The sequence below is a fragment of the Diabrotica virgifera genome, chromosome 6 (genome assembly GCF_917563875.1).
Source record: "Diabrotica virgifera virgifera chromosome 6, PGI_DIABVI_V3a".
Lineage (NCBI taxonomy): Eukaryota > Metazoa > Arthropoda > Insecta > Coleoptera > Chrysomelidae > Diabrotica > Diabrotica virgifera.
Window position 1 is genome coordinate 141125424 of NC_065448.1, and position 26345 is coordinate 141151768.

The 26345-nt window shown below is 32.5% G+C and overlaps 1 protein-coding gene across 1 annotated transcript in view; it reads right to left on the reverse strand.

Annotated features, from left to right (window-relative positions):
- The window catches only part of LOC114325317 (sodium/hydrogen exchanger 9B2), a 195533-nt gene extending 172382 nt beyond the window's left edge, over positions 1–23151 (reverse strand). The window contains exon 1 of the mRNA XM_050653219.1: positions 22735–23151. Coding sequence (XP_050509176.1) covers positions 22735–22872 — 138 coding nt within the window. The 5' untranslated portion in view covers positions 22873–23151. The remainder of the gene's footprint in view (positions 1–22734) is intronic.
- Between the last annotated feature and the right edge of the window lie 3194 nt (positions 23152–26345).

Genomic DNA, 26345 nt, shown 5'->3' on the forward strand with positions numbered 1-26345 from the left:
TCATTAAACTCTTATGCAAAAACCCAGATTGGTGTTTACCACCAACTGGGCATTTTAATGAGTGGAACACGAAGAACATGTCAAATGACAGGAATCATGTTGGTTAGTATTAACAGTCTGATTTTTGCATGAGAGTTTAATGAAAGAGTAACAAATCAATTGGATGTTATGTCCGACAAAATACATGGGACGTTTTCGTAATCTGACGTTCCAAATTTTTAAACTGTTCCACAATTAAAACTTCCCCTGTTCCAGTGTTCCCGTACATCAAAGTTTGTCCGACTAGACACCGTTAAGTTATTAACAAATTTTCAGCTTGCTATTAATCAACTTTTTTTGGTATGCCGGATCCAGGCCTATTATATTCTGTTTATATCTGTGGTTAAAGTTTAGACAAATATGTAACCTATAAGACAATTATTATATTTAATTATCGAGTAGAAATTAAATTATGGATGTTACAACTGTTTTATTTTACAATTTTATTCTTAATAAACATTTTATAATTACCAATTAACCAATAAGGATTTAGCAACCTCAGCAAGATACGTCGAATGAAGTAGGTATGGTGGAAATCCGTGACTGCATAAATACCGGGTGTCCACTTATATTTTCCCCAATTTTAACTGCCTATAACTTCTAAACGCGCAGTTCGAATTCGTTAGGCAAAGTGACCAGTCGTATTCGAGTTTTGTGCGTTTATTATTGCGGAAGTGATTTAAAAAAAGAGACAATATAAATTTAGTTTTGATAGGATTTAGTTTAACACAATTATTAATTAGTAAGTAGTAATGTCCGAAAAAAGGGCGGCCGATAAGCCGCCCGATCAAAAAAACAGTGAAACTGATAACACGGAGAACAGGTATGTACAAATCGATTTTAATAATAAATATAGACCAGGCGATAAAGGGCCCTTTTTTGTTTTCGTGCAGCATAAAAATTTGAACCTAGGAAGGTTATTCCCCATTAAGATTGGCCATTTTCTTCTTGTTGATGAGAAATTGAAGAATAATGTAATTGACATTAAACCCGTTGGAATTAATAGAGTTAAAGTTATTTTCAATTCATTAGAAATAGCAAATTCATTAGTTAATCACGATGTTATTCTTAAAAATGATTTAATAGCATTTATTCCTAAATTCTACACTCATAAAAAAGGGGTGGTCAAAATGGTAGATACTTTCTTTTCCGAAGAATATTTATTAACTGCAATCAAATCAAACAGAGAGGTAGTGGGTGTTCAGCGTATGAAAAGGCGGATTATCGACTCTGATGGAAATGCGTGCTTAATTGATAGACAAATGATCATTATTGAATTTTTAGGGAATGAAATTCCTCAATGTGTACAAATAAATTTATGTAACTTCCGCGTTGAACCTTATGTACAACCCGTTGTACAGTGTTTCAAATGTTTGCATTACGGCCACACAGCCAAGCAATGCAAATCAAAAAATCAGAGATGCCGAAGGTGTGCAGATACCAGTCATACAGAAGAAGAATGTAAGGAAGAAAACATGTGCATTTATTGTAATAATACCAGCCATCCTTCAGTATCACGTGTCTGTCCTGTATACACAAAACAAAAAGGGATAAAACAAATTATGGCCTTAGAAAATATATCTTTTAAAGAAGCAGAACACATATATAACAACCCATCATATGCAAAAGTAACGACTAATAATAGATTTTCAATATTAAGTAATGATAATAATTTTCCGTCCCTACCAAACACTTCAGGTAATAGCTCATCTACTTTCACTATTAAAAAACCAAAATCAATGCCTAAACCAAACATTACAAAATCCATTAAGCGATCACATCCAACCTCTCCTACAGCTGATAATATGCCACCTAAAAAATCAAATAAACCTAGTCAAAAATCTAAACCCATTATTCCTAACCCCTACAGAGAAGAGTTTATAGATTATAAAGAAAAAACTATAATGCTAATTACATCTTTTATAAATAAGTTTCAAAAAAATTCTCAATTTTCACTTAATACTCTTACGGAATCCAACATCAGGGATTTTGTTGAGAATGCCTTCGTTTCAAACGATCCGACTGATATTATGGATACATTTAGTGAATCTGATTCAAGTGAAAAACAATTTTTTTAATAAGTACTTTTAATGGCTAACAAACAAATATTTAGAAGTCAATTAGTTATTTTACAGTGGAACAGTAGATCAATAACAACTAACAAAGGTAGTTTATTAAATTACCTTAATACAAACCACGTTGACGTAATCATTGTTTCCGAAACTTGGCTAAAGTCTAATAGTAATTTTTATATAAAAGGTTACAATTTCTATAAAAAATGTCGAGATAATGGTTATGGAGGCGTTGGTATTTTTATTTTACAAACCATAAACTATCAAGAATGTGTAATAGTCCCAAATTTTGAAAACGGCATTGAAGTATGTGCAGTATTTATTCCGGATATGAATATTTCTTTTGTCTCAATATACAAACCCTCTGATATAGTTGTGACAAAGAAGGATTGGTTAAATTTATTTCAACAGTTTAATATTTCTCGTACAATTTTTTGTGGTGATTTTAATGTACACCATTACAGGTGGGGTCCTATCCCGGAAGATCGTGGTGGAAAGGTTTTAATAGAAGTTATAGATATTTTGGAACTAGTTACTTTAAATGATGGATCACCCACTAGGGTAAATCCAAATGGCAACCACTCTGCAGTCGATTTAACCATTGTCTCTCCTTTCTTGGCGGATTTGATAAATTGGTCCGTACGAGAAGATACACTAGGTTCTGACCACTATCCTATACAATTTGAACTTCAGATTTCCCCTACATCTTTCGAAATAAATCCTGCATCCAAATGGAACGACTCTCGGGCTGATTGGTCTTTTTTCCAAGCACTTATTGAAAATGAAATAAATATTAACTTTCCTGTCAATGATCTAGATAACTGTCAACTGACAGAACATTTATTTGACGTTATATCTTCAGCAGCTTCTAAATCAATGCCTGTTAAAAAACCATTTCTTCCTTCTTCGCCAAGGCCCTACTGGTGGGACGAAGAGTGTTCAAAAATAGTAGAAGCTCGTTCCCAAGCCCTTAAGGTTTTTAAAAGACAAGGAAATTTTCCCAATTACCTGGTCTATCAAAATATTTCTGCAAAGGCTAAACGCATTTTCAAATTAAAACAAAGAAATAGCTGGGTGAATTTTATTAATGAACTTAATAGATCTACTCCACTTTCTAAAATTTGGAATTATATAAAATCAATCAGAAACAAATATCACCAACAAAAGAGACCTCCATTAAATAACGATTTAATTGAGGATGTTTTGAATCAGCTTGCCCCGCCCTCAGCCTCCAATGTCAACGTGGAAGATCTAAATAATTTTCATTTTCGGTCTACTTTTGATAGTACTTCTGAAGCTTTCACCTTTTCAGAGCTTTCTTTGGCACTAAAACAAACCAAGAACACGGCTCCTGGTTTGGACGGTTTTACCTATAAAATTTTACACAATCTTCCAGACTCAGCAAAACAAATAATTTTAAAAGTTTTCAACAACTGGTGGTTGAAACAAGATTATGCTGAGAGTCTTAAAAACATTGTCATATGTCTAATACAAAAGCCATATAAAGATCCAAAATTACCGTCATCATTTCGACCTATATCACTTATGTCGTGTCTTACTAAAACATTTGAACGAATGATTAAATTTCGACTAGAATATTTTATTGAAAGCAATTCTCTTCTACCCATTGCACAGTACGGATTTCGTAGAGGTCATAGTACTATTGATGCATTGACTCATTTGGTTACTGATGCACAAATATGTTTTTCTGAAAATAAATACATGTTATGTTTATTTGTCGACTTAAAAGGTGCGTATGATGTGGTTGATTTGAGTATCTTAAAACTAAAATTGTGTGGAATGGGTATCAGCAAATGGGTAGCAACTAATATAATAAACTTGTTTTTAAACAGGAAAATATATATTCGTGATCACAAAAATGTACTCCACGGACCAAGAACGGTATGTAACGGTTTACCGCAGGGATCTATATTGAGTCCACTTTTATTTAACGTATACACAGCTGAACTGCATGGTTTGATGGATGACACTATAAAAATTATCCAATACGCGGACGATATTTGTTTTTATACCATCCAAGATTCATATGAACAATGTATTAGAGACTTAAAGCATATTTTCTACTGCATGCGTGATTGGTTTAATAATATGGGTTTTAGTTTTTCACAGGACAAGACAGCGGTAATGTGTCTTACCAGACACAGACTAAAAACCTCTGATCTTTGTACCATAGGTGACATTACTATTCCCTTAGTGACAGAATATAAACATCTAGGTGTCCATATTGATAATAAGCTTTTATGGACGAGTCACATAAAACACGTAAAGCAGAAATGTGAAAAAGGGCTTAACCTTCTGCGCGTAGTTTCCAAATATAAATTTGGTGCAGATGTTAATATATCCCTTACATTTTATAAGTCCTACATTCGATCAATAATGGATTATGGATGTACACTTTACGCCTCAACTAGTAAGTCAAATTTATTAATTTTAGACAGAATACAGTATAAAGCAATAAAGATATGTCTAGGAACTATGGTCTCCTCACCAAATAGTGCAATTCTTGCTGAAGCACAAGAACCGCCCTTGTGTTTTCGTAGACAATATTTAGCGAACAAACAAATTATAAAATACAGGACGTTTAGTACATTTATGGTCAAGAAAATCGCAGATGTAGCAGTTCAGAGTTTTATAAACAAATATTGGAGAATTAAAAATTCTCCTCCACTTGCTGATGCCTTTATTTATACAGAAAAGCATAAAAAACTTATATATACCCTAAATAACTATCCATTATACGAAACAAACTTTGAAGCTTTAATACTTAAACCAACCATTATCATACCAAACTATCCGGATAATTCAAATCTCACAAAATTAATGTTCAAATCTGTACTTGGTAATCTAGGAGAAAATAAAACAGTCATATATACGGATGGATCAAAAAATAAAAATAAAACAGGCTGTGCATTTCTCGTTTCAGACACCAATCATGTTGAGGAATTTAAAGTTCCATATTATTTAACAGTTTTTAGTGCAGAAGCGATAGCCATAGGGAAAGCTCTAGATTGGTGCGAGGCTAATGTACCTTCATCTGTGATAATTGTAAGTGACTCTCTTTCAGTGTTGCAGGCAATTAATAGTTCCCCAATAAAACACTATAAAAATAATCTTATATTATCTATAAGAAATAGTATATGGTTCGTCCACATAAGTAGGAATAACAATTTTTAATTTTCTTGTTTTTGTAAAGAATATTTTAATTCATTTTCTTTTCAATATTATGGGACACCCCGTATATACGAGTAGGCCAATACCTAATTCAGTGAGTATGTATTAATTTTTATCATTATTTTCAAGTAAAAACCTTAAAGTTTTTTGTATGTAATTACCTGCCTACTCGCCTCATTTTAAAAAGACAATTCGCCAACCAACTCTCTTGGTTAACAGTCACTTACAATCATTCCGAAAAGTGTATAGAAACTCAATATAGTCCTCGCGAGTGATTTATACTTTATACTACTCAGCAATAGCAGTACGAAAAATAGCAGGCCTGCTCCAGCTTGTGCAACGAGAAATGACAAGGTAGGAAATATTTTTATTACAATTTACTTTAAGGTCTGGTTTTTTTACTGTTATTTTTTTTATTCTATTTTAAATTCACCCTATGCTAAACAGTCCACTAATAAAGCTCACTGAGTTAGTAATCTCCTCCAAGATGATTTATTGGTCCTTCGAGCCGGATAGATCCATTTTCTATATTTTTTTCTTGCATTTTTCATTTTTCTAAGAGGGTAATATAGTCGGGGAAAGTTTCTTTTAAACCTGAATTGTTTGATTTTATTGTCATACTTTGCTAATTTACAAAGATCAGAATCAAATTCAGGTTATTTAACCGCATTTCCTTTGACTTTATTTTTTGTTATTCTTTAACATAAGGCGATAAAATATTCTTTACAAAATTAAAATCACGTATCAATTAGTACATTGGTTTTTTGTTTGTGCCGATCGTTAGTGATACCTATACCTCAGTTAATGTTGTTTTTTAAGTAAAAAAGGAACACATTAATGTAAAAGTAATTATTATTAAATTGTCAACGTCGGCCAATAGACAAATTTTGTTATAATAATTATTATACAGGTTGACTCTATTATAGATGAAACTGTGTGTTTATTTTACACAGTAATTTTTATTTAAAGGGTTTATGTTTTATAATTATTTTTTGTCTATAAATATTCAAATAGCAGAGGACATAGTTTTCTATTTTATTAGCACAAAGTTCGGTTGTATTTTATTAATTTTCGTGTGGTGAACCTATTTTATTTCCTAACGCTAATTTCATATTTTTCTAAATTTATTAATTCTACATTTAAATTTACAAAATGGCAGATAAAATTAAAAAATATCAATCTTTAAGACAAGTTGAAGTGCAACAAATGACTGAAATTCATGCTGTTGCTTTAAAGGTAGCTGCTGACGATAAGAATTTTTACCCGGTTTTGGAAGTTATGTATGAAGGATTGGAAAAAATTCGTGACAATTTTTATGATCTTCATAATAAAATAATTATGTTAGTTTCTGAGCAAGATAATGAGGACGCGCTATTTAAAGTCGAAGATGATTGCCGTAGTAATTTTGACAAATTATATTATAAAATTAAATTAACATACGTGCAAGCCTTTAGAAAATCTTCAACATCAAGTCAGCAAACTACATCAACTTCACAGTCTCAAAATCCTTTACCTATAAATTATTTTAATTTACCGAAACCGGAATTGCCATCTTTCAGTGGAAAAATAACTGAATTTAGAAGTTTTATAGATCAGTTTGATGCTCGCGTTCATACTCTTACTTACTTACAACCAATTGACAAATTTAATTTGTTACTATCGTGTTTAAAGGGTGCAGCGCGCGATGCTGTGGATCATATTGACATCACAGCAAACAATTATCCAATTGCCTATGATCTGCTTTGTGAAAGGTTTAATAATGTTAGGGTAATCGCTGCCAATTTATGGAATAACCTTGAAAGTTCACCACAACTGACTTCAGAAGATCCAAAAGAACTACGCAAGTTGTTAGATACATTTTCGAAAAATGTGGCATCTCTAAATAAGCTAGGACTACCCACAGTACATTGGGATTTTATACTTGTTCAAATGATTTTAAAACGATTAACTGTTTCTTTAGTAACACGTTTTGAGCTTTTTCATAATAATTCAACCATCCCAAGCTATAAAAAACTGATTGATTTTTTAAATCAAAGTTGTCTCGCTTTAGATAATATTGATTTTCTCACTAAACCAAAATCTAACTTTTCTAAAAAACCTAATTCTTCCAAATCTACATCATTGCTTGCTCAAACAGAACCTGAACCAAAATGTTCTATCTGTAAAACTAATGATACCCATGCCATTTATAAATGCTCCGTTTTTTTGGCAAAATCTCCTGTAGATCGATTTCAATTAATAAAAAAGAACAAGATGTGTATTAACTGTCTTGGATCACATCGTTCTAGCCTATGCAAATCTACATGGACTTGTCACTCGTGCCATAAAAAACATCATACACTCCTTTGCTTCTCCTCTTCTAAGAAAGAAGAGAATGTTCAAGATTCGGCGGCATCCACTTTAAATTCAACGACTGGATCATCCGTTTCTGTGTGTTTTTCTTCCGCTGATAAAAGTACTTTGCTTTCCACTGCATGTATTGAGGTGCTTGATTGTCACGGTAACTACCAACCTGTTAGGTGTCTGTTAGATTCGGGAAGCATGACGTCCTTCATCTGTCAAAAGACCCTTAGGCGTTTAGGTTTACGTCCCATGAAAACTTCAGCTAACATCCAAGGATTAGGTTCTATGCAGTCGACCACTAATTTAGGTGGGGTTACCATTTCTTTTAAACCAGTACGTAAATCTTCTCCTATTTTGACAACCGATGCGTTAGTCTTGACAAAAATATGTGAGGATCAGCCTTTATGTAATTTAGAAGTTAATACTTGGCCCCATATTGCTAATTTAAAGTTAGCAGATGATAACTTCTTTCGTAGAGGATCCATCGACATTCTTTTAGGAGCTGATGTATTCTCTACAATTCTTTTGGATGGACGTATTTACGGCAATCAAGATCAACCTGATGCAATTAATACTATATTTGGCTATGTGCTTATGGGAAAAGTAAATATTTCAAAGGCACCTACTCTTACTTCTTTATTTTGCCAAGTTGAAGATACGGTTTCTTTGGATCAGCAAATAAAGAAATTCTGGGAATTAGAAGCAGTCCCTGAAGTTTTTTGCTTAGCTCCTGATGACGCTAAAGTGGAAAATATGTTTATGAATACTTATAAGCGTGAACAATCAGGACGCTTTGTAGTAGATCTACCTTTTAAGGAAGAAAATCCTGTCTTTCCTAATATTAGATCACTTGCTCTTAGTAGGTTTTATTCATTAGAAAGAAGGCTTCAAAAATCTCCTGAACTTTATGACCAATACCGCACCTTTATGAAGGAATTTGTTGAGCTCGGTCACATGGAACCTGTCCCATTGAATAACTTCGATTCACCTTATGTTTACTATTTATCGCATCATTGTGTTTTAAGACCTGAAAGTCTAACAAGTAAATTAAGGGTCGTTTTTAATGGTTCCGGGCATCTTCCAAATCAACCCTCACTCAATGACAAATTATTCACTGGTCCTAAGCTTCAGACTGACATCTGTACAATTTTGATTAATTTTCGATTGCATGGTTATGTAATTACGGCCGATATTTCTAAAATGTATAGGCAAATTTTAATTAATCCTACTCAAACAGATTATCAAAGAGTACTTTGGCGTTCTAATAATTCTGAACCTGTTCGAGATCTTCGTATCAACAGAGTTGTTTATGGTCTCTCTTGTTCTCCTTATCTTGCTATTAGATGTCTACATCAGTTGGCTAATGATGACGGGGATTCGTTTCCTCTAGCAGCCGAGGCACTTAAAACTGGAACCTACGTTGATGATATCATTTCTTCCTGTCCTAGTTTCGAAAATGCCTTAGCACTAAGAGACGAACTTATTGCCTTACTTGCCAAAGGAGGTTTTGAGTTGAAAAAATGGTCCAGTAATGTACCCGATTTATTGAAAGGATTAGCTGTATCAGATTTAGCAATAAAACCTCTTACATTTAATGATGATATTTCGTCCAAAACACTTAAAGTATTAGGGTTGGAATGGGACGCTTCTTCGGATACATTTGCTTTTAAAGTTCAAGTTTTAGACTCTTCTTGTACAAAACGTCATCTTTTGTCCAATTTAGCAAAAATATTTGATCCTCTTGGATTTTTATCTCCAATAACATTTCTAATTAAACACCTTATTCAAAGAATATGGACTCAAAAGATTGGTTGGGATGATGCTCCATCAAAAGAAATTATCCGTTTGTGGAAAAAATACATTGATGATGTAGCATATTTGAGTAAATTAAATTTACCTCGTCGTTTATTAATTGACGATATTTTACGCTTAGAAGTTCACTGTTTTGGTGACGCTAGCGAGAAAGGTTACTGCGCTGTCTTGTACTTTCGATGCTTATCACCTTCAGGCCAACCTTTTGTTTCTTTTGTTATAGCTAAATCTAAGGTCGCACCCATTAATAAGGGACTTACTATTCCCAGATTAGAATTGTCTGCTGCGGTTTTAGTGGCTCGACTAGTCTCCTTTGTTTCTTCTGTTATTAAAGATAAAGTAGAAATCAAGGAAATATACTGTTATTCTGATTCTGCTGTTACATTACGTTGGTTACAATCTTCCCCTCATCAGTGGAAAACTTTTGTGAGCAATAGAGTAGCTTATGTGCAGGAACGAGTAACTTCTTCATGTTGGCACTATGTTCCTTCTGAAGAAAATCCTGCTGACATTGGTTCAAGGGGTTGCTTACCCTCTGAGTTAATTAACTGTTCCAAATGGTGGGCGGGGCCAACCTTCTTACAATCTGATCCGCTAACGTTCTTTGAACTTAATTCAAAGGAGTCTACTAATGTAAATTTGGAAGTGCGGACTGTCGCATTGATTGCTGAAATTCCCAATAATTTTTTAGATATTTTATTGGATCGTCATTCGTCTTTAAATAGGTGTGTTCGATGTTTGTGTTACATTATTCGTTTTTTCCATTATGTAACCAAAAACCGATATGGTAATCTGGAAATAGGTTGTTTAAGTTTATTGGAGCAACATAACTCCTTACTGGTTTTTGTTAAACGAACACAGCAGATCTTTTTTAATACTTTAATAAATTTTATCCAAGATAAACAGCTGCTTCCAAAAAATTTAAGAAAGCTTTCACCTTTTATCGATGCAAAGGGAATTCTACGTGTAGGTAGTCGCCTAGCTAATGCGCCCATTTCGTATGATCGCAAATTTCCGGCATTACTTCCTAACAGTTGTAAATTAACTGATATGATTATTGAATCTACTCATCTGCAATATCTACACGCCGGGCTTCAAACTGTTCAATACCTAATTTCTCAGCGTTTTTGGATTATATCTTCCAAACGAGCCATTCGTAGAGTACTGTCTAAATGTGTTAAATGTTTTAAGGTGAATCCTTTGTCCCCAGTTCCGTTAATGGGAAATCTACCGCTAGCTCGAATATCTCAACTAAAACCTTTCAGTAATGTTGGAGTTGATTTTGCGGGCCCTTTTCCTATAAGAGCTTCCAAACTTCGAAAGTCTCAAACTCTTAAAGCGTATTTGTCGCTTTTTATTTGTTTCTCAACAAAAGCTCTTCATTTAGAGCTCGTATCTGATTTATCCACTGACGCGTTTTTAGCTGCGTTTAAGCGATTTGTCAGTCGTAGAGGCCGATGTCAACATGTTTATAGTGACAATGGCACTAACTTTGTTGGAGCCAGAGCAGAACTTAACAGATTGGCATCACAAGCTGCTTCTCATGAATCTATTCAATGGCATCTCATTCCCCCTTCTTCTCCACACTTTGGAGGTTTATGGGAATCTAATATTAAGACGGTAAAGGGTCATTTAATTCGCACAATTGGAGAACAAGTACTAACTTTTGAAGAGTTATATACTATTTTTTCTCAAATTGAGGCCATCATGAATTCGAGGCCAATATGCCCGTTAAGTTCAGACCCAAACGATCTTAGTGCGTTAACTCCAGGACATTTTTTGACCATGGAGCCTTTGAGTGCTCCGCCCGAAGAAACGTTGCTCGATGTTCCGCACAATCGGTTGAATCGTTGGCAATTATTAAATAAGTTGCACCAACAGATTTGGGAACGGTGGTCTAAGGAGTACCTCCAAACTCTTCATCAAAGGGCTAAATGGAATTCTCCGTCTCCAAACGTCCAACTAGGTACCTTAGTGGTAATCCGCCAAAATAATATTCCCCCGCTACAATGGCCTTTGGGCCGTATAATTGAGGTTCATCCTGGATCTGATGGTATAGTTAGAGTGGCCACAGTGAAAACTAATAGTGGTATATATAAACGCTCTATAGTAAAATTATGTCCTTTGCCTTTTGAGCCGTAACAATACTGCGTATTGTGGTGGGCGGTTGTGGTTCGTCCACATAAGTAGGAATAACAATTTTTAATTTTCTTGTTTTTGTAAAGAATATTTTAATTCATTTTCTTTTCAATATTATGGGACACCCCGTATATACGAGTAGGCCAATACCTAATTCAGTGAGTATGTATTAATTTTTATCATTATTTTCAAGTAAAAACCTTAAAGTTTTTTGTATGTAATTACCTGCCTACTCGCCTCATTTTAAAAAGACAATTCGCCAACCAACTCTCTTGGTTAACAGTCAGTATATTTAAACTGCAAGAGCGTGGTATAGGAGTTACACTAGTTTGGGTAAGGGGTCACTCAGGGATATCTGGAAATGAAGCTGTTGATCTTGCAGCCAAAAAAGCATTGAATTCAGAATTGAGTTTAAATATTTATAACTCATTAGATATTATTAATTTGTATAAGGAAGATGTTAGGGATAGATGGGAGGCTCATTACAGAACATCTTCATCCAATTCTGAAAGTCATTATTTTAAAATTCACCCAGCATTACCAAAAATTATTCCACATATTAACACTTGGAATTATAATAGGCGACATTCGTCTATAGTATCTCGTTTAAAATTGAATCATGGACGTTTCCCAGCCCATTTGTTTCGGATAGGTATCATTGACTCTCCGCATTGTACCCATTGTCCGGAAAATCCTGTAGCCGATATAAATCATATTTTCTTAGAGTGTCAAAAATATACTGCATATACAGATACGCTGTATCAAGAACTAAGAAAACTTACAAGTCTACCGATTAGTATCACTACTCTATTAGCACAACAAGACAAAGGAATTTACGATATTTTAATTAAATTTATCTTAGAAGCTAAAATAGATATATGAAAAAGTAATTATACCTAGAAGATACAATCAATTTTAAATTAAAAAATTCTGTGGCAAATAGACATGGTCTAATGCCATCCACTCTCTCATCACACACACACACACACAACTTCTAAACGACTCAAGATAGAAATATGCGGTTTTCGCTGAAATGTTTAATTTTAGTAGAAGTTTTGTTTGAACGGATTGAATTTTTTATATCGCTTTTAAATAAAAAATGGCGAAATTTTGAAAAAAAACGTTGTTGACTTTTTTATTAAAACACCCAGTATATTTTTTTATAAATTGAAAGAACGGTCATTTACCTATCCAGCGATATACAGTTTTTTAAAATCGGTTGTCAAATGACTGAGAAATTAATTTTTAAAATGAGAGATGCAATGTGCAAAATCACATAACATAATATCAATTTGCTTAGTTACCTATGTTATTTAGTTATGTGATATCCACGTTGCACCTCTCATTTTAAAAATTGTTACTCAGTCATTTGACAACCGATTTTAAAATACTTTATATCGCTGGATAGCTGGATGACCGTCCTTTCATTTTACAACAAAATTGGGTGCTCCATTAAAAAAAAATCAATAAATTTTTTTTCAAATATCCGCAATTTTTTTGTAATTGAAAGCGATATAAAAAACTCAATACATTCAGACAAAACTTTTACTAAAATAAAACATTTCAGCGAAAACCGCATATTTCTATCTTGAGCCGTTTAGAAGTTATAGGCAGTTAGAATGGTGGAAAATATAAGTGGACACCCGGTATAACAACAAGTGTGACATTATTTTGTAGTCATTATTTAAAATCGTTTAAATTCAAACAAATTAAGGCAGTGCACTAGTTTTTTAACTGATTTCTTTGTAATTTGTTTAGGTATAAGGAATTTAAATTGATTAGTATTAATTAAATACAGTTTAAAATTTATAATTTATTATTACATATAATAAATCTTCGTTTGGAAATTGTGATTTTTATTTTTGGCAAAAACTGTGGTTGTAGAAAAAGTATAGTGTGTAACACGTGCAGAAAGGTAATTTTTCGCTCGTTTGAATAGCACAACTTTTCAAACTCGTGAGAAATTAATACCTTTTTGCACAATATATACTTAGCCGTTGCTTGGAAACGGAAAATAACTGTGCGGAAATGTTATTTCCTTACTGTAAGGAAATATTTTTTCCTTGCAGCAGATTCAGAAACCCGTGTTGAGCTGCCCCCCCCCCCCACTTGCAAAAATCAAAAAACAAATAGCCCTGATTTATGACCTATTTATGAGCTTTCATATTCCGCAAACTAAAAATTTTGAGCTTGTTCCACTGAGCAGGAATTTAATACTTTAGTGGGTCAGCCCCCCCCCCCCCACTAAAGTATCACCTTTGTTTCTTGACGCATCCTCTAACCACTGACCAATTTTCGTGAAAATCGATGAAGGTTCACCGAAATTGAAGGTAATCGTTGATTTTTACCTTCAGTGACTGCACTATACAAAATAAATTGCAATTTACTGATCTAAATGCGCGTATTTTGGAAGCTTATAAATTATTAAATGATACGTAGTCGCCAAATAATTAATTTAATGCATTTTAAGTACAACTTTCTCTTAAGCCGGGAAGATAGGGTGGTTTTCTTGCGAAGGGGTTGTAGCTCAATAATCGAAATGCACGTGATTTAATAGTTTATTCTTAGAGTATATAAGCTATAGGAATTATATACGCAATACGATATATTTTAAGTTTTCTCAGCATTTTTCTCTTAAGTTAAATCAATTAAAGGGTTGTTTGGGGGTGAAGGGGATGAGCTCAAAAATCGGAACTATATAATTTCAAGAGCTCATAAATAGCTCGTAATTCTGCCGCAAAAACCGATTCAATATTCCCATTTTTAAGTAGTGGGGGGCTGACTCATCCCCCCCCCCCAATAAAGTATTAAATTCCTGCTCAGTGAAACGAGCTCAAAATGTTTAGTTTGCGGAATATGAAAGCTCATAAATAGCTCATAAATCAGGGCTATTTGTTTTTTGATTTTTGCAAGGGGGGGGCAGCTCAACACGGGTGGTTCAGAACAAATTTATGCTTCAAGGAGTACGCCATTACAACATTTTCTGAGAAACTTACGTTTTACATTGTAAAACTTGCATTTTTATTATAACGTTAGTCCATTAACCGGTTGAATGAATAGTTATATTTAATTTTGTCTCTGGTTTTTGTTGGCAATAAATTTAATGAAGCATTATTCACTACTTCCATCAGTTCTGGATCGAACACTCATCTCATCATCACTTATGATTAAATTAAGTAATTTTGCTTTTTAAAATGATTACAGTCACAGGAAATACGAGAAAACACCAAAAATACTGCCAAATATAAGCAAATACGTCAAATTTGACAATTCAATATTTTTGTTTCTATAGTTACAAAGCCTGTATTTCGTGGCATCACGAATATTTGAGTCAAAATAATACGTAATATTATGTCTATTTGAAAATTTTAACATTTTTATTTTTATATAATTTAAATGTTCGATTTTCGGAAATATACTATGCATACCTTGTGGGAAAAGCCATAATTGTAATTTTTCGAAAAAATTATTCGTAGAGAAATAGTATATTGTACAAAAAGTGAGAAAAAAGACATATTTCTCACGAGCGCAGAATTTCTCTGTTAAAAGATATATTTCTCTGTTGGCACGAGCCGAGGCACGAGGCGAGCGCCGCAAATCAAGTAATATGTCATTTTCTCATGTGTTGTACATTGTACTTTTTCTATGGATGCGGTTTTGTCAAGAGTTCAAACTTCAAAATTAAATAATTTAGGTGCTGTTAGGTATATTATAATCATAAATTGAAATAAAATACATATACATGTAGGTATTTAATATTCTTTAAATTTATATACTTACGTTTATTTGAAATTCTAATTAACAGTTATTTTTGAGCAGCTTTGAAAGGTAATTTCTGGTAAGATTTGCTTCAACACATTTTTTTGACAACATTAACTATTGTGTTTGTATTGTCATGTTACCATGGAAACGGCGATCATATGTATGTAAACCATAGGAGGACACGTAAGAAAAAATATTTCTCACTGCAATGGCCGACTGTTCTCACTGCCTGAGAAATTGTTCGTTTTGAATGTATGTAAGTAGTGAGAGAAGTTGCACATTGTAGAGCATCCATAGAAAAAAGTGTTTATTTCGATGATACACCTAAAAAGATGGATTCAGAAGCAATTCGGTGAATTTTCTTTTTTGAATAAGTTATTTGTTAACAACAATTGCCGGCCATCAGGGATAATTAAAAAAACATACATTTTAACTTCGAAAAATATATAGAATCTAATAAAAAAAAAAGGTTTGGTACATTAGAAATGCAAAAAAAAATAGTCAGTATATTCTGTTTCAGCCTCGAGGAAGGGTGTACCTAGTCATGCGTAGGTATTTTTTTATCTTTTTTTTTGTGGAATTTATGGCTTTGTGAGGACCAATTAGCTAATTGTTATAAATAGATATTTTTAACGTAACAAGTATTTAAATTCGTATTTAAATTCGAATTGTTAGGTTTAATCTAGCGCGCCCCCGATTACGTGATAAAAAAGAGCGCGACTGCTCCCGTGTTAAATATTAAAATAAAAAAATGAATATTTATAACTGCATATTCTTTAGTGTTATTTTCTTTACTAAAAAGACAAATAATTTTTTTTAAATAATTTTTAAAAAAAATATTTTTAGTAATATATTTCTAAAAGGTTAAATTTCATTAATAACATACCTCTTGATTATCGTCTTTTTCAGTTTTGTTACGACCCGAATTTTCATCAGTTGTGGCTATTTTATTTTCATCGATATTAATATTCTCACTTTGATATTTTAACTCGTGTTTTTCACTAATTTTATTTGTCTCTCCCATTTTTTTATTTTTATTTTTACTATCCGATATTCCGTTTTTATAAACCAAAAAAAAATAATAGGATTGTCCGTGGAAAATAAAAACGTCACACGCGAGCACCTGGAAAATATAAGTTACGTGGAAAACTAAAAAACACAGAGGAGAAAGAATGGCAATGGAAAGAAATTTTTAACCAGCTTTCTAAATTTGTGAAGCTTTCAAATACAAAGTGTAACAAAAAGACAAGTCATAAATTAAATCACATATTCTGGGACCACAAATAATTCGATCATTTTATTAAAACTAGAATGTGGCATTTTTATGGCACGAACATCATCAGGAGGCAAAAAAGTATGGTACCACAATAATAATTTAATTGGAACGTACACAAATATTACTACACGATGTTAGACAACATAAGAGAGGCTGCCGAAAACAAAATAATAGAAACATGGGCTGAATATTTTGAAGAGCTCCTGAATATCCAAAATTTCACTAATAAAGACAATGAAAATGGCGGAAGTGGGAACAACGGAGAACATGAATATCAAATGGCAGAATTAGAAATACATAGCCTTACCAATTACCAAACATGGAAGAAATTACGCATGCCATAAAAACGCTTAAAAACGATAAATCTCTGGTCTGGACAATATTGATGCCGAACTCAAAAGTAAAATCCATCAATTAATAGAAATGGCCTGGCAACAAGAAATAATGCCAAAATAATGGTGTGGTAGTATTATTGTACCAATACACAAGAAAGGAAAAAAGGAATCATGCATGAATTACAACAGAATCTCACTAATCAGCACTACGTATAAAATATTGGCTTCGATATTATTAAAAAGATTAGTACCATACGCCGAAGAAATAGTTGGTGACTACCAGTGTGGTTTTAGATCGACTCTGGGCCTGGCAGATCGACAATTTATCAAATATTTACAATAAGACAAATGCTTGAAAAGTATTGGGAATATAATCAGGACGTGCATCAGATTTTATAGATTTCAAATAGGCTTATGATTTAATTAATCGTGCAACATTATGGAAGGCAATGATCGAGCTCGGCGTACCCAAGAAACTAATTGCGGTAACACAAATGTGTGTAAGTAACTCCTTTGCACAAACTAGAATAGAGGGGAAAATATCAAATGCTTCCTGCGTAAATTCTGGACTGAGACAGGGAGATCCGTCGTCCCCATTGTTGTTTAACCTGGCCTTAGAAAGTGCCATGCGAACAATGTATCCAAAAATCAAACCAGACATAACTGCTCGGGGAGCAAAAGTCATACTCACCTTTGCCGATGACGTAGACGCAGTCGCACAATCAACATTAGAAATTAAGGATATTTTCTCGAGCTTTGAAGAAGCTGCAGTAAACATCAGTTCAAAATAAATGAAGAATAAACAAATTACGTGGTCGTCTCAAAACAAGAACGACGGCGAATGAGACAAAATGTTACTATACACGATCATAACTTCGAAGTGGTTAAATAATTTAAATATCTAGTAGCAACAATCACAAATGACAACAAATTAGTGCGAGAAGTTGAAACGCAAATAATGGCAGGAAACAGATCTTTCTTTGCAATGCAAGATCTAATGAAGTCGAGACTTCTTTCACGAGGTGCAAAAATCTAGATATATAAGACCATAATACGACCAGCAGTCGCGTATGGAAGCGAAACATGGACGAAAACAAAAACAGAAGTAAATAAATTGCTGGTGTGGGAACGTAAAATCCTTCGAATGATATATGGTCCTTACAGAGACAGCGTGACAAACGAATTGAGGCGCAGATACAATAACGAGCTACAGTCTCTATTCGGAAAGGAAAATCTAGTCAGATATATAAAGCCCAATGGACTCAGATGGGCAGGGCATGTGAAACGCAGTAACGATAATCGCCTCATAAACAATGTTTTCTGGGAAAGCCTGATGGAAGAAGGTCTGTAGGGTGGCCTAGAAAAAGGTGGAAATGTGGAAATATGCAGTCAAAGAAGATCTAGAGAAAATGGGAGTGCGACAATGGGAATTAGTGGCACAGGACCGACAAACATGGAAGGCAATAGTAAACGCGGCGAAGACTCACGAAGCGTTGTAATGCCATTGATGATGATGATGATGATGTACACAAATATTGGGAGGGGGGTTCGAGGGAACCAAACTCCGTTAGGGGTAGCACAAATTTCAGTCTTATTTTTTTTTATTTTTAAGATGCTCCTGCTATAAGAATGCCACATGTCCATTATCAATAAAAACAAACTCTAATACTTTTCGATATATTGAAAAAAAAATTCATTTTGTAACGTCATAGGGCTTTAATTTTTTTATATTTTTATATTTGTAGGCTGTAACATTTATACTACAGTAAAGTAGGTTCGTATACTATACAGTGCTTCCATAAAATAACGCATAAATTCATTATTTCGGAAACCGGCGACTTTAAGAAAATATCCCGAATAACGTCGAGTTTTATTTTTAATTTACGATTTTTTGGCATATATATGATACTAGTAACGTCATCAATCTGAGCGTGATGACGTAAATGATGATTTTTTAAATGAGGATAGGCGTCATGTGATAGCTCTTTGGAAAAGGGTCTCTATTCTCTATTCACTAATATAAACATTCATAATATAATTATTTTCACAGGGTATCCAAAAATGTTTTTTTAATTAAATTAATGGATACAAAAAGTTGAATGTATGCAATTTATTTAATTCTAAATACATCTTACTGATGTCAGAAAACAGAAAAAAAATTTATTTGAAAAATAAACATTGATTTTTGCTTAAAAGAAATGTTCAAACTGTCTAGAGTCAGGCGGGTGCCAGCTTTAGCATTGAATAAGCGAAAAACAATATGTATTTGTCAATTAAACATTTTTTCCTGTTTTTTGACAACAGTAAAACGTATTTTGAATTAAATAAATTACATATCTACATTCTTCTTTTTGTCTCAAGTAATTTAAATATTTTTTTTGAACACCTTGTATAATTAATTATGATTATGTTTATATTGAGTAGAGAATTGAATACCTTTTCAAATGAGCTATCACATGACCCCCATTTCTATTTAAAAAATCATCAATTAGGTCATCATTCCCAGATGGATGACGTCACTAGTATGATATATGCCACAAAATCTGAATTTAAAAATAAAAATGGACCTGTTTTGGGATTTTTCCTTAATGTCGCTAATTTACGAAATAACGAATGTATGCGTTACTTTATCGACGCACTTTATAGTAGGTACTATAGGTACAAAATATGTGATTTAATGTATGGCCTGCCTATTTGTTACACGCGGTATATAAAGCACATAATAACAGATGATATAATAGACACGATATTACGGAAGGATCTCTAGAGAAGAAAATATACATAAATCTAGAATCTAGATAAATAACAATAACTTAGACATAAACTCTGTAATTTCTTAAATTAATTAGAGTAAAAGATCAAAATAAGTGACGTTTTTTGAACAAAATCATTATAGCCTAATAAAATAAAAAAAAAAATATGTAAATTCGTACGGGTTAAAACAAATTTTATATCAAAGTTTAGGTGGGTACAAAAGATATTTCCAAGAAAGTATCCAAATCATACAAGGGGATCATTGTTTAAATAATTAAAAAGGGGTAATTTTTGCAAAAAAATTACTTTTTTAACTGTTGGGGTCATTCAATTACCAACGAAGGTCTATAGGATTTTTTTCTGCAAAGTTGAAGAGTAAATATTTCTCATAAGACTTACTAAATTAAATTTGACCACCTATTTATTTAAATAATTAAATATAAAACTTTAAAAACAAATTTGCAAAAAATTATTTTTAGCGTTTTAAATAAGCACTATAAAATACCTTATTTTACAGACTAAGTTGCGCTATGTTACCAGTAACAAGCAAAAAAAAAATTGGTCGAAAAATATTTAATAGTTTTTGAGATATTCAATTTGTTTATTAAATGTTACTATATTTTCAATTGCAAAAACGCGGTTGTTGCCAAAGAAATATTCACCTGCTTAAGATCTCAATAGTTTTATTCTTATGTAGCTTTTCGATAAATATATTAATAAATTCAAATTTCAGTTAAACTCCCCCCTAAAATGGCATTTGAAAATATTCAAATTTGTTTATAATTTCATTTTTTAATAACGTCGCGAGGATTAAGTATTTTGAAATGCCGTTTCGATCATTGGGTTCCTGGGATTTTTTTACTAGTTAACAAAATTTTTTTGTCGTTTTTTCTTCTTCTTTTTCTTCTTGGAGTTATATTACTACGGGCCCTTTTAGAGTTAATTTTATTAAGAATGTCGAATCTCTGAGTTGTAGATTCTAGACCTGAAAATATTAAGATTTAACTAAAATCTTTTAAATAAAATGTGTCTTTTTACTGAGTTACAGGGTGTTTTATTTAAAAATTTAAAAATTATTGTTACCAAGTACTTTAAAAATATTTGACGTATCCTTATCATATTTGGCAGAAAGTGTGGCTATTATACACCCTATTAAATTGTGATTAATAAACGTTTCTAGCTAGTGCCAGAGACGTACGACAGGGGATAGTGAATGATTGACCCTTCCCAAATTCTACGCCACTGAGTGAATTACTATTATAGCGACATTTTTCGATTCTCCAATACTTTGTATGTAAATAACTTTATTGGTATTGATAAAGTCATCAGTTTGAGAGATATTGGAAGTTTAAAATGAATGAATGAATGAATCAAAATAACTATATGCCGTTTCATTTTTAACGTCCAATACCTCGACTTAATCATTACCAGTAAAGAGTATATTATTTACATAGAAAGTATTGCAGATCGAAAAATTTCGCTAAAATAGTAATTCCCTCAGTGGCGTAGAATTTGGGAGGGGTCAACCATTAACTGGCCCCTGTCGTACGCCTCTGGTGGTAGCTAGAAACTTTTATTTATCACAATTTAGTAGACTGTATAGTACCCACACTTTCTGTAAAGTATGATAAGGATACGTCAAATAGTTTGAAGGTACTTGGTGAAAATAATTTTTAAATTTTTTAAATAAAACACCCTGTAACTCAGTAAGTAGCCACATTTTATTTAAGTGATTTTAGACCAATCTTGATATTTTTAGGTCTAGAATCTACAACTTAGAGATTCGACATTCTTAATGAAACTTAACCCAAAAAGGGCCCGTAGTAATACAATGCCAAGAAAAAAAAAAGAAGAGGAAAAAAAGACCAAAAAATTTGTTAATTAGTGAAAAATTCCCAGGAACCCAATTATCGAAACGGCATTTTAAAATATTTAATCACCGCGACGTTATTAAAAAACAAATTATAAACAAATTTGAATTATTTTTCAAATGCAATTTTAGGGGCAGTTTAATTGAAATTTGAATTTATCAATACATTTATCGAAAATATACATAAAAATAAAAATAACAAGATTTAATACAGGTGAATATTTCTTTGGCAACAACCGCGTTTTTGCAATTGAATATATAGTAACATTTAATAAACAAATTCAATATCTCAAAAAATATTAAATATTTTTCGACCAATTTTTTTTGCTTAATACTGATGACATAGCACAACTTATCCTGTAAAATAGGATATCTTATAGTGTTTATTTAAAACGCTAAAAGTAATTGTTTGCAAATTTGTTTTTAACGTTTTATTTATAATTATTTAAATAAATAGGGGGTCAAATTTAATTTAGTAAGACTTATGTGAAAGATTTACCCTTCAACTTTACAGAAAACAATCCTATAGACCTTCATTAGTAATTGAATGACCTCAGCAGTTAAAAAAGTAATTTTTTTGCAAAAATGACCCCTTTTTAATTATTTAAACAATGATCCCCTTGTATGATTTGGATACTTTCTTGAAAATATCTTTTGTACCCACCTAAACTTTGATATAAAATGTGTTTCAACCTGTACGAATTTACATTTTGATTTACATGTAGTGTAATTTTATTTTACTAGACTATTAACCGTGAAAATTTTTTGGATTATCGCGGCAACGAATATTTTAGTGTGCAACATAATTTTTCTCTAATAATTACTCCAATAAACAACAATATAATTTGCAATTTACTTTCGTTCTTCATATTTACACAGTAAAATATTCGTTGTCGCGATAATCCAAGAGGGTCGTATATTCGTGGAATGGGGTATATATCTATATACAAAGTATTTAAATTTATGGGCAAATATTGATTAAGTATTAGAATAGAAAAATCAATATTTATAACTATGTATTTTTTGTTAGTGTTATTTTATTCACTACTAACAGATATAAAATAATTTTCTTTAAAATAATTTCTAAAAATTATTTTTAAAAGTATATTTCTAAAAGGTTAAATTTTGTTAATAACATACCTCTTGGTTATCGTCTTTTTCAGAATTATTATGGCCCGAATTTTCACCGGTTGTAGTTATTTTATTTTCATCGATATTAATATTCTCACGTGAATTTTTTAACTCATGCTGTTCACTAATTTTAGTTGTCTCTTCCATTTTTATATTTGTATTTTTAGTATCCGATATTTCGTTTTTTATCCACTAATAAACCAAAAAAAAATAAAAGAATTGTCCGTGGAAAATAAAAACGTCACACGCGAGTACCCGGAGAATATATATTGTTTTAATGGATATTAGGTACTTAGATTAAACTGTAATGAATACCGTGAAACCAAAGGATTGTCATATTAGTTCCATCACGATTTATGAAATCTACATGGGTAAAATTTATCTTCTCGTGTCTCTTTCTAGAATTGCGTTTAGTCAGAGATACGACCGCAATAGACCATTAGATCCGAAGTTAAGAACTACCGCTTAACTTCCATATACTGCAGTATTGTTTGATAATGGTAATTTATGCTGTTTTTAAGATATACGTATTTTTGTATAAGTATAAAATGGTCCGAGAGGTGGTACACATTTTTTTGTAGAAAAAAAAAACGACTAAAATCCTTTATAAAAGGTATATTTGTTAAAATCCCTAAAAACAGCTACATCACAGAACTAGTTTTCGATCGAATGACCGATCATCATTACGTGATTCTAACATGCTAACCACCAAAATACAAAAATATATGGGTAAAAACCCTTTAAAAATCCACGAGGATAAAGTTTTCCTTTTTGGTGGTTAGCATGTTAGTATCACGTAAGCACTGATGATGATCGGTCATCCGATCGAAAACTAGTTCTGTTATGTAGCCCTTTTTAGGGATTTTAACAAATATACCTTTTATAAAGTCGCTTTTAGTCGTTTTTTTAATATATGGTATACAGCAAACTACAGGAAAACTTTTTCCTCGTGGATTTTTTTGTAGGTATTTGAAGCTATCTGAAAATTTTTCACTAAACTCTTAAATAACAGCCTATAAAAAAGGCAGGTTTGGCTGGAGTGTAGAGGTCATTTAGCCCATAAATTACCCCCAAAGATAAAAAAAACGTATTAAAATTGTTATTATAAAAAATATGTTTGGGACGACCAAATATAAAATATAACCAATTAGGCGAGGAACTAAAGCATTCCACCATCATTCCATCCATATTTTAAAGTAAAACGGATCATTATAAAACCTTTTGCGTTCGATTCGAGAGAGCTTTAAGAAAATTGTTTACCACTGCCATAAGGAACAAATGAAAATTGCATGGTTGTGGGTGCACGGGTTCTCCTATGGTATTCCATATGGGTATCCCAGACTAATTTATCCAGGCTATATCTTTCAAACTAATAGAGATTTTCGAATGGGACCAAAACTGATCTATTTCATTTGTAATACACTTTAATATGGAGTACAGAAAATCATCCCCTAAATATTCATCCCTTAGTTACAGGGTGTTATTATAAAATTTAAGTTGGGGGTTGTAACTAAGGGATGAATATTTAGGGGATGATTTTTTTCTACGTCACATTAAAGTGTATTACAAATGGAATAGAGGGGTCCTATTTTCGAATTCATTCGAGCATATTTCGCATACGAAATTAGAAGAATTTCTCTCGAAATTCAGTTTCTTGTATTTTCGAATCCTTCGTGTTCGAATTTTTTCGTATACGATGACTCGAATGGGTAATGAACCATTCGAATTTGGATGCTCGTGTACGAATTGTTGTTGTCATTTCAAGGTCATTTCAGTTGTCATTGATAGTTTTATTCGTTGTTGTATACAATATTATTACATTGAATTTTCTTTTCAATGGCTGGTTTAAAATAATTTTTTAACATAAATAAAGGACATACTGTACGATATTGCATTGAATATATTACCTAACCTAACTTTATGTACGTATTCTACGTATTCTAGCATAAATTGGATCCAACTATCTACGCTTGACATATGACACCGTTGCCTTATTCTCAATTTTTTCATACTATCCCATTATTAAAAGTTTTTAAAAAATAGTTTTGAAACACCCAAAAAAGTAAAGTTTTGAAAGGTAAATACAGTCGAATCCGCTTATTAGAATACCTCCTAAAGGAATATCCCGGTTTAAGGAATAGAAATTTGAGGTCCCGAAACATTTATAGTAGCCCAATGATCAGTTATTAGAATATCCCGGTTATAGGAATACTTTTACTTGGCACAAAGGCTATTCCAATAAGCGGGTTCGACTGTAGTAAAATATCAGTGTAAATTCTCAATTTTTTCATACTATCACATTACATAAATGCGCATTTAAAAAATCGTTTTGAAACATCAAAAAACTGGTAAAATATCGGTGTAAATACTGGATAAAAAATAATAATAAACAAAATAGTGGACTTTGCAAACCGATATTATTAATATTATGCAAGCTTAAGATTCGATTCCAGCTATTTTTCTTAATAATGTGATTATACCATTGATTGAAATTATACAAGAAATAAACAAAAAAAGTATGGCAACACTGTGACTATTCAGATGAAGGTTAAGCCCAATGTTGTTCGAATTTGCAGTGTTGCCGATACAAATTCTTCTCGTATACATATAGCATTTCGAAGGACGTTCAAAAATACAGATTCAGATTCGTATACGAAATTTTTCATTCGAGTTAACTCGTATGCGAACAAATTAGATTGAATTCGAAAATACGACCCCAGTTTTTGTCCCATTCGAAAATCTCTATTCGTTGAAGAGATATACCCTGGATAAATTAGTCTGGGACACCTTGTATATGATCGCCGTTTCCATAGTAACATGCACAACACAAGCACAATTGTGCATAACATAACATACAAATTAATGTGTTGAAGCAAAACTTACCAGGAATTACCTTTTAAATCTTAAAAAATAACGTATATAAATTTTAAGAATATTAAAAATATGTGAATGTAAGTATTTAGTACAGGGTGTCTGCGTAACTTGGAACCATATGGGAAACTTTTTTATTATCAATTTTACGAAAAAAAGTCATTCTTTATAAAGTGCTCTGCATAGTCTAAAACCTAAAGGCGGAGACAGATATCCGCGCCGCAAACTCCGCGCCGTGTGAGCACCGCACGTTCGTGGCGCGGTTATTGTTCGTTAAAATTTTTCATTTTGACGATCCAGAGGAAACTTACGAACGTTTAGTAATTGTAGATAATCATGTCTCTGTCCTGTACTTCTACTACATCTTATTTTGGTATTATTCTGAAACTATTTTCTGGTGTCATCTTATGCAATTTACTATTTTATGTGGAATAAGCCACAGTTTGCGAACATTTCGGGAACTACGTTTTTCGCTTCCCGGCGACACAATTATAATGGTAGGGGAGCCCAAGCGGGGATTTTTGCAGTTACTCGAGCGCGTCAGATTATCATATGGGGAGAAACGTTGTACCCTGCAGATGTACCTCCACCATCTATTGGCGCTTAACACAGGGGGGTTCGTTCAGGGGGGCCCGAAAAAAATCTATCCTTAAAAATACTCGAAATTGTCAGATTAAGATTAGGTAAGTTAAGTACATGCAAAAGAGTCTATATGTCAAAAATATGACGATTTGAGCGGGGCGTACGGA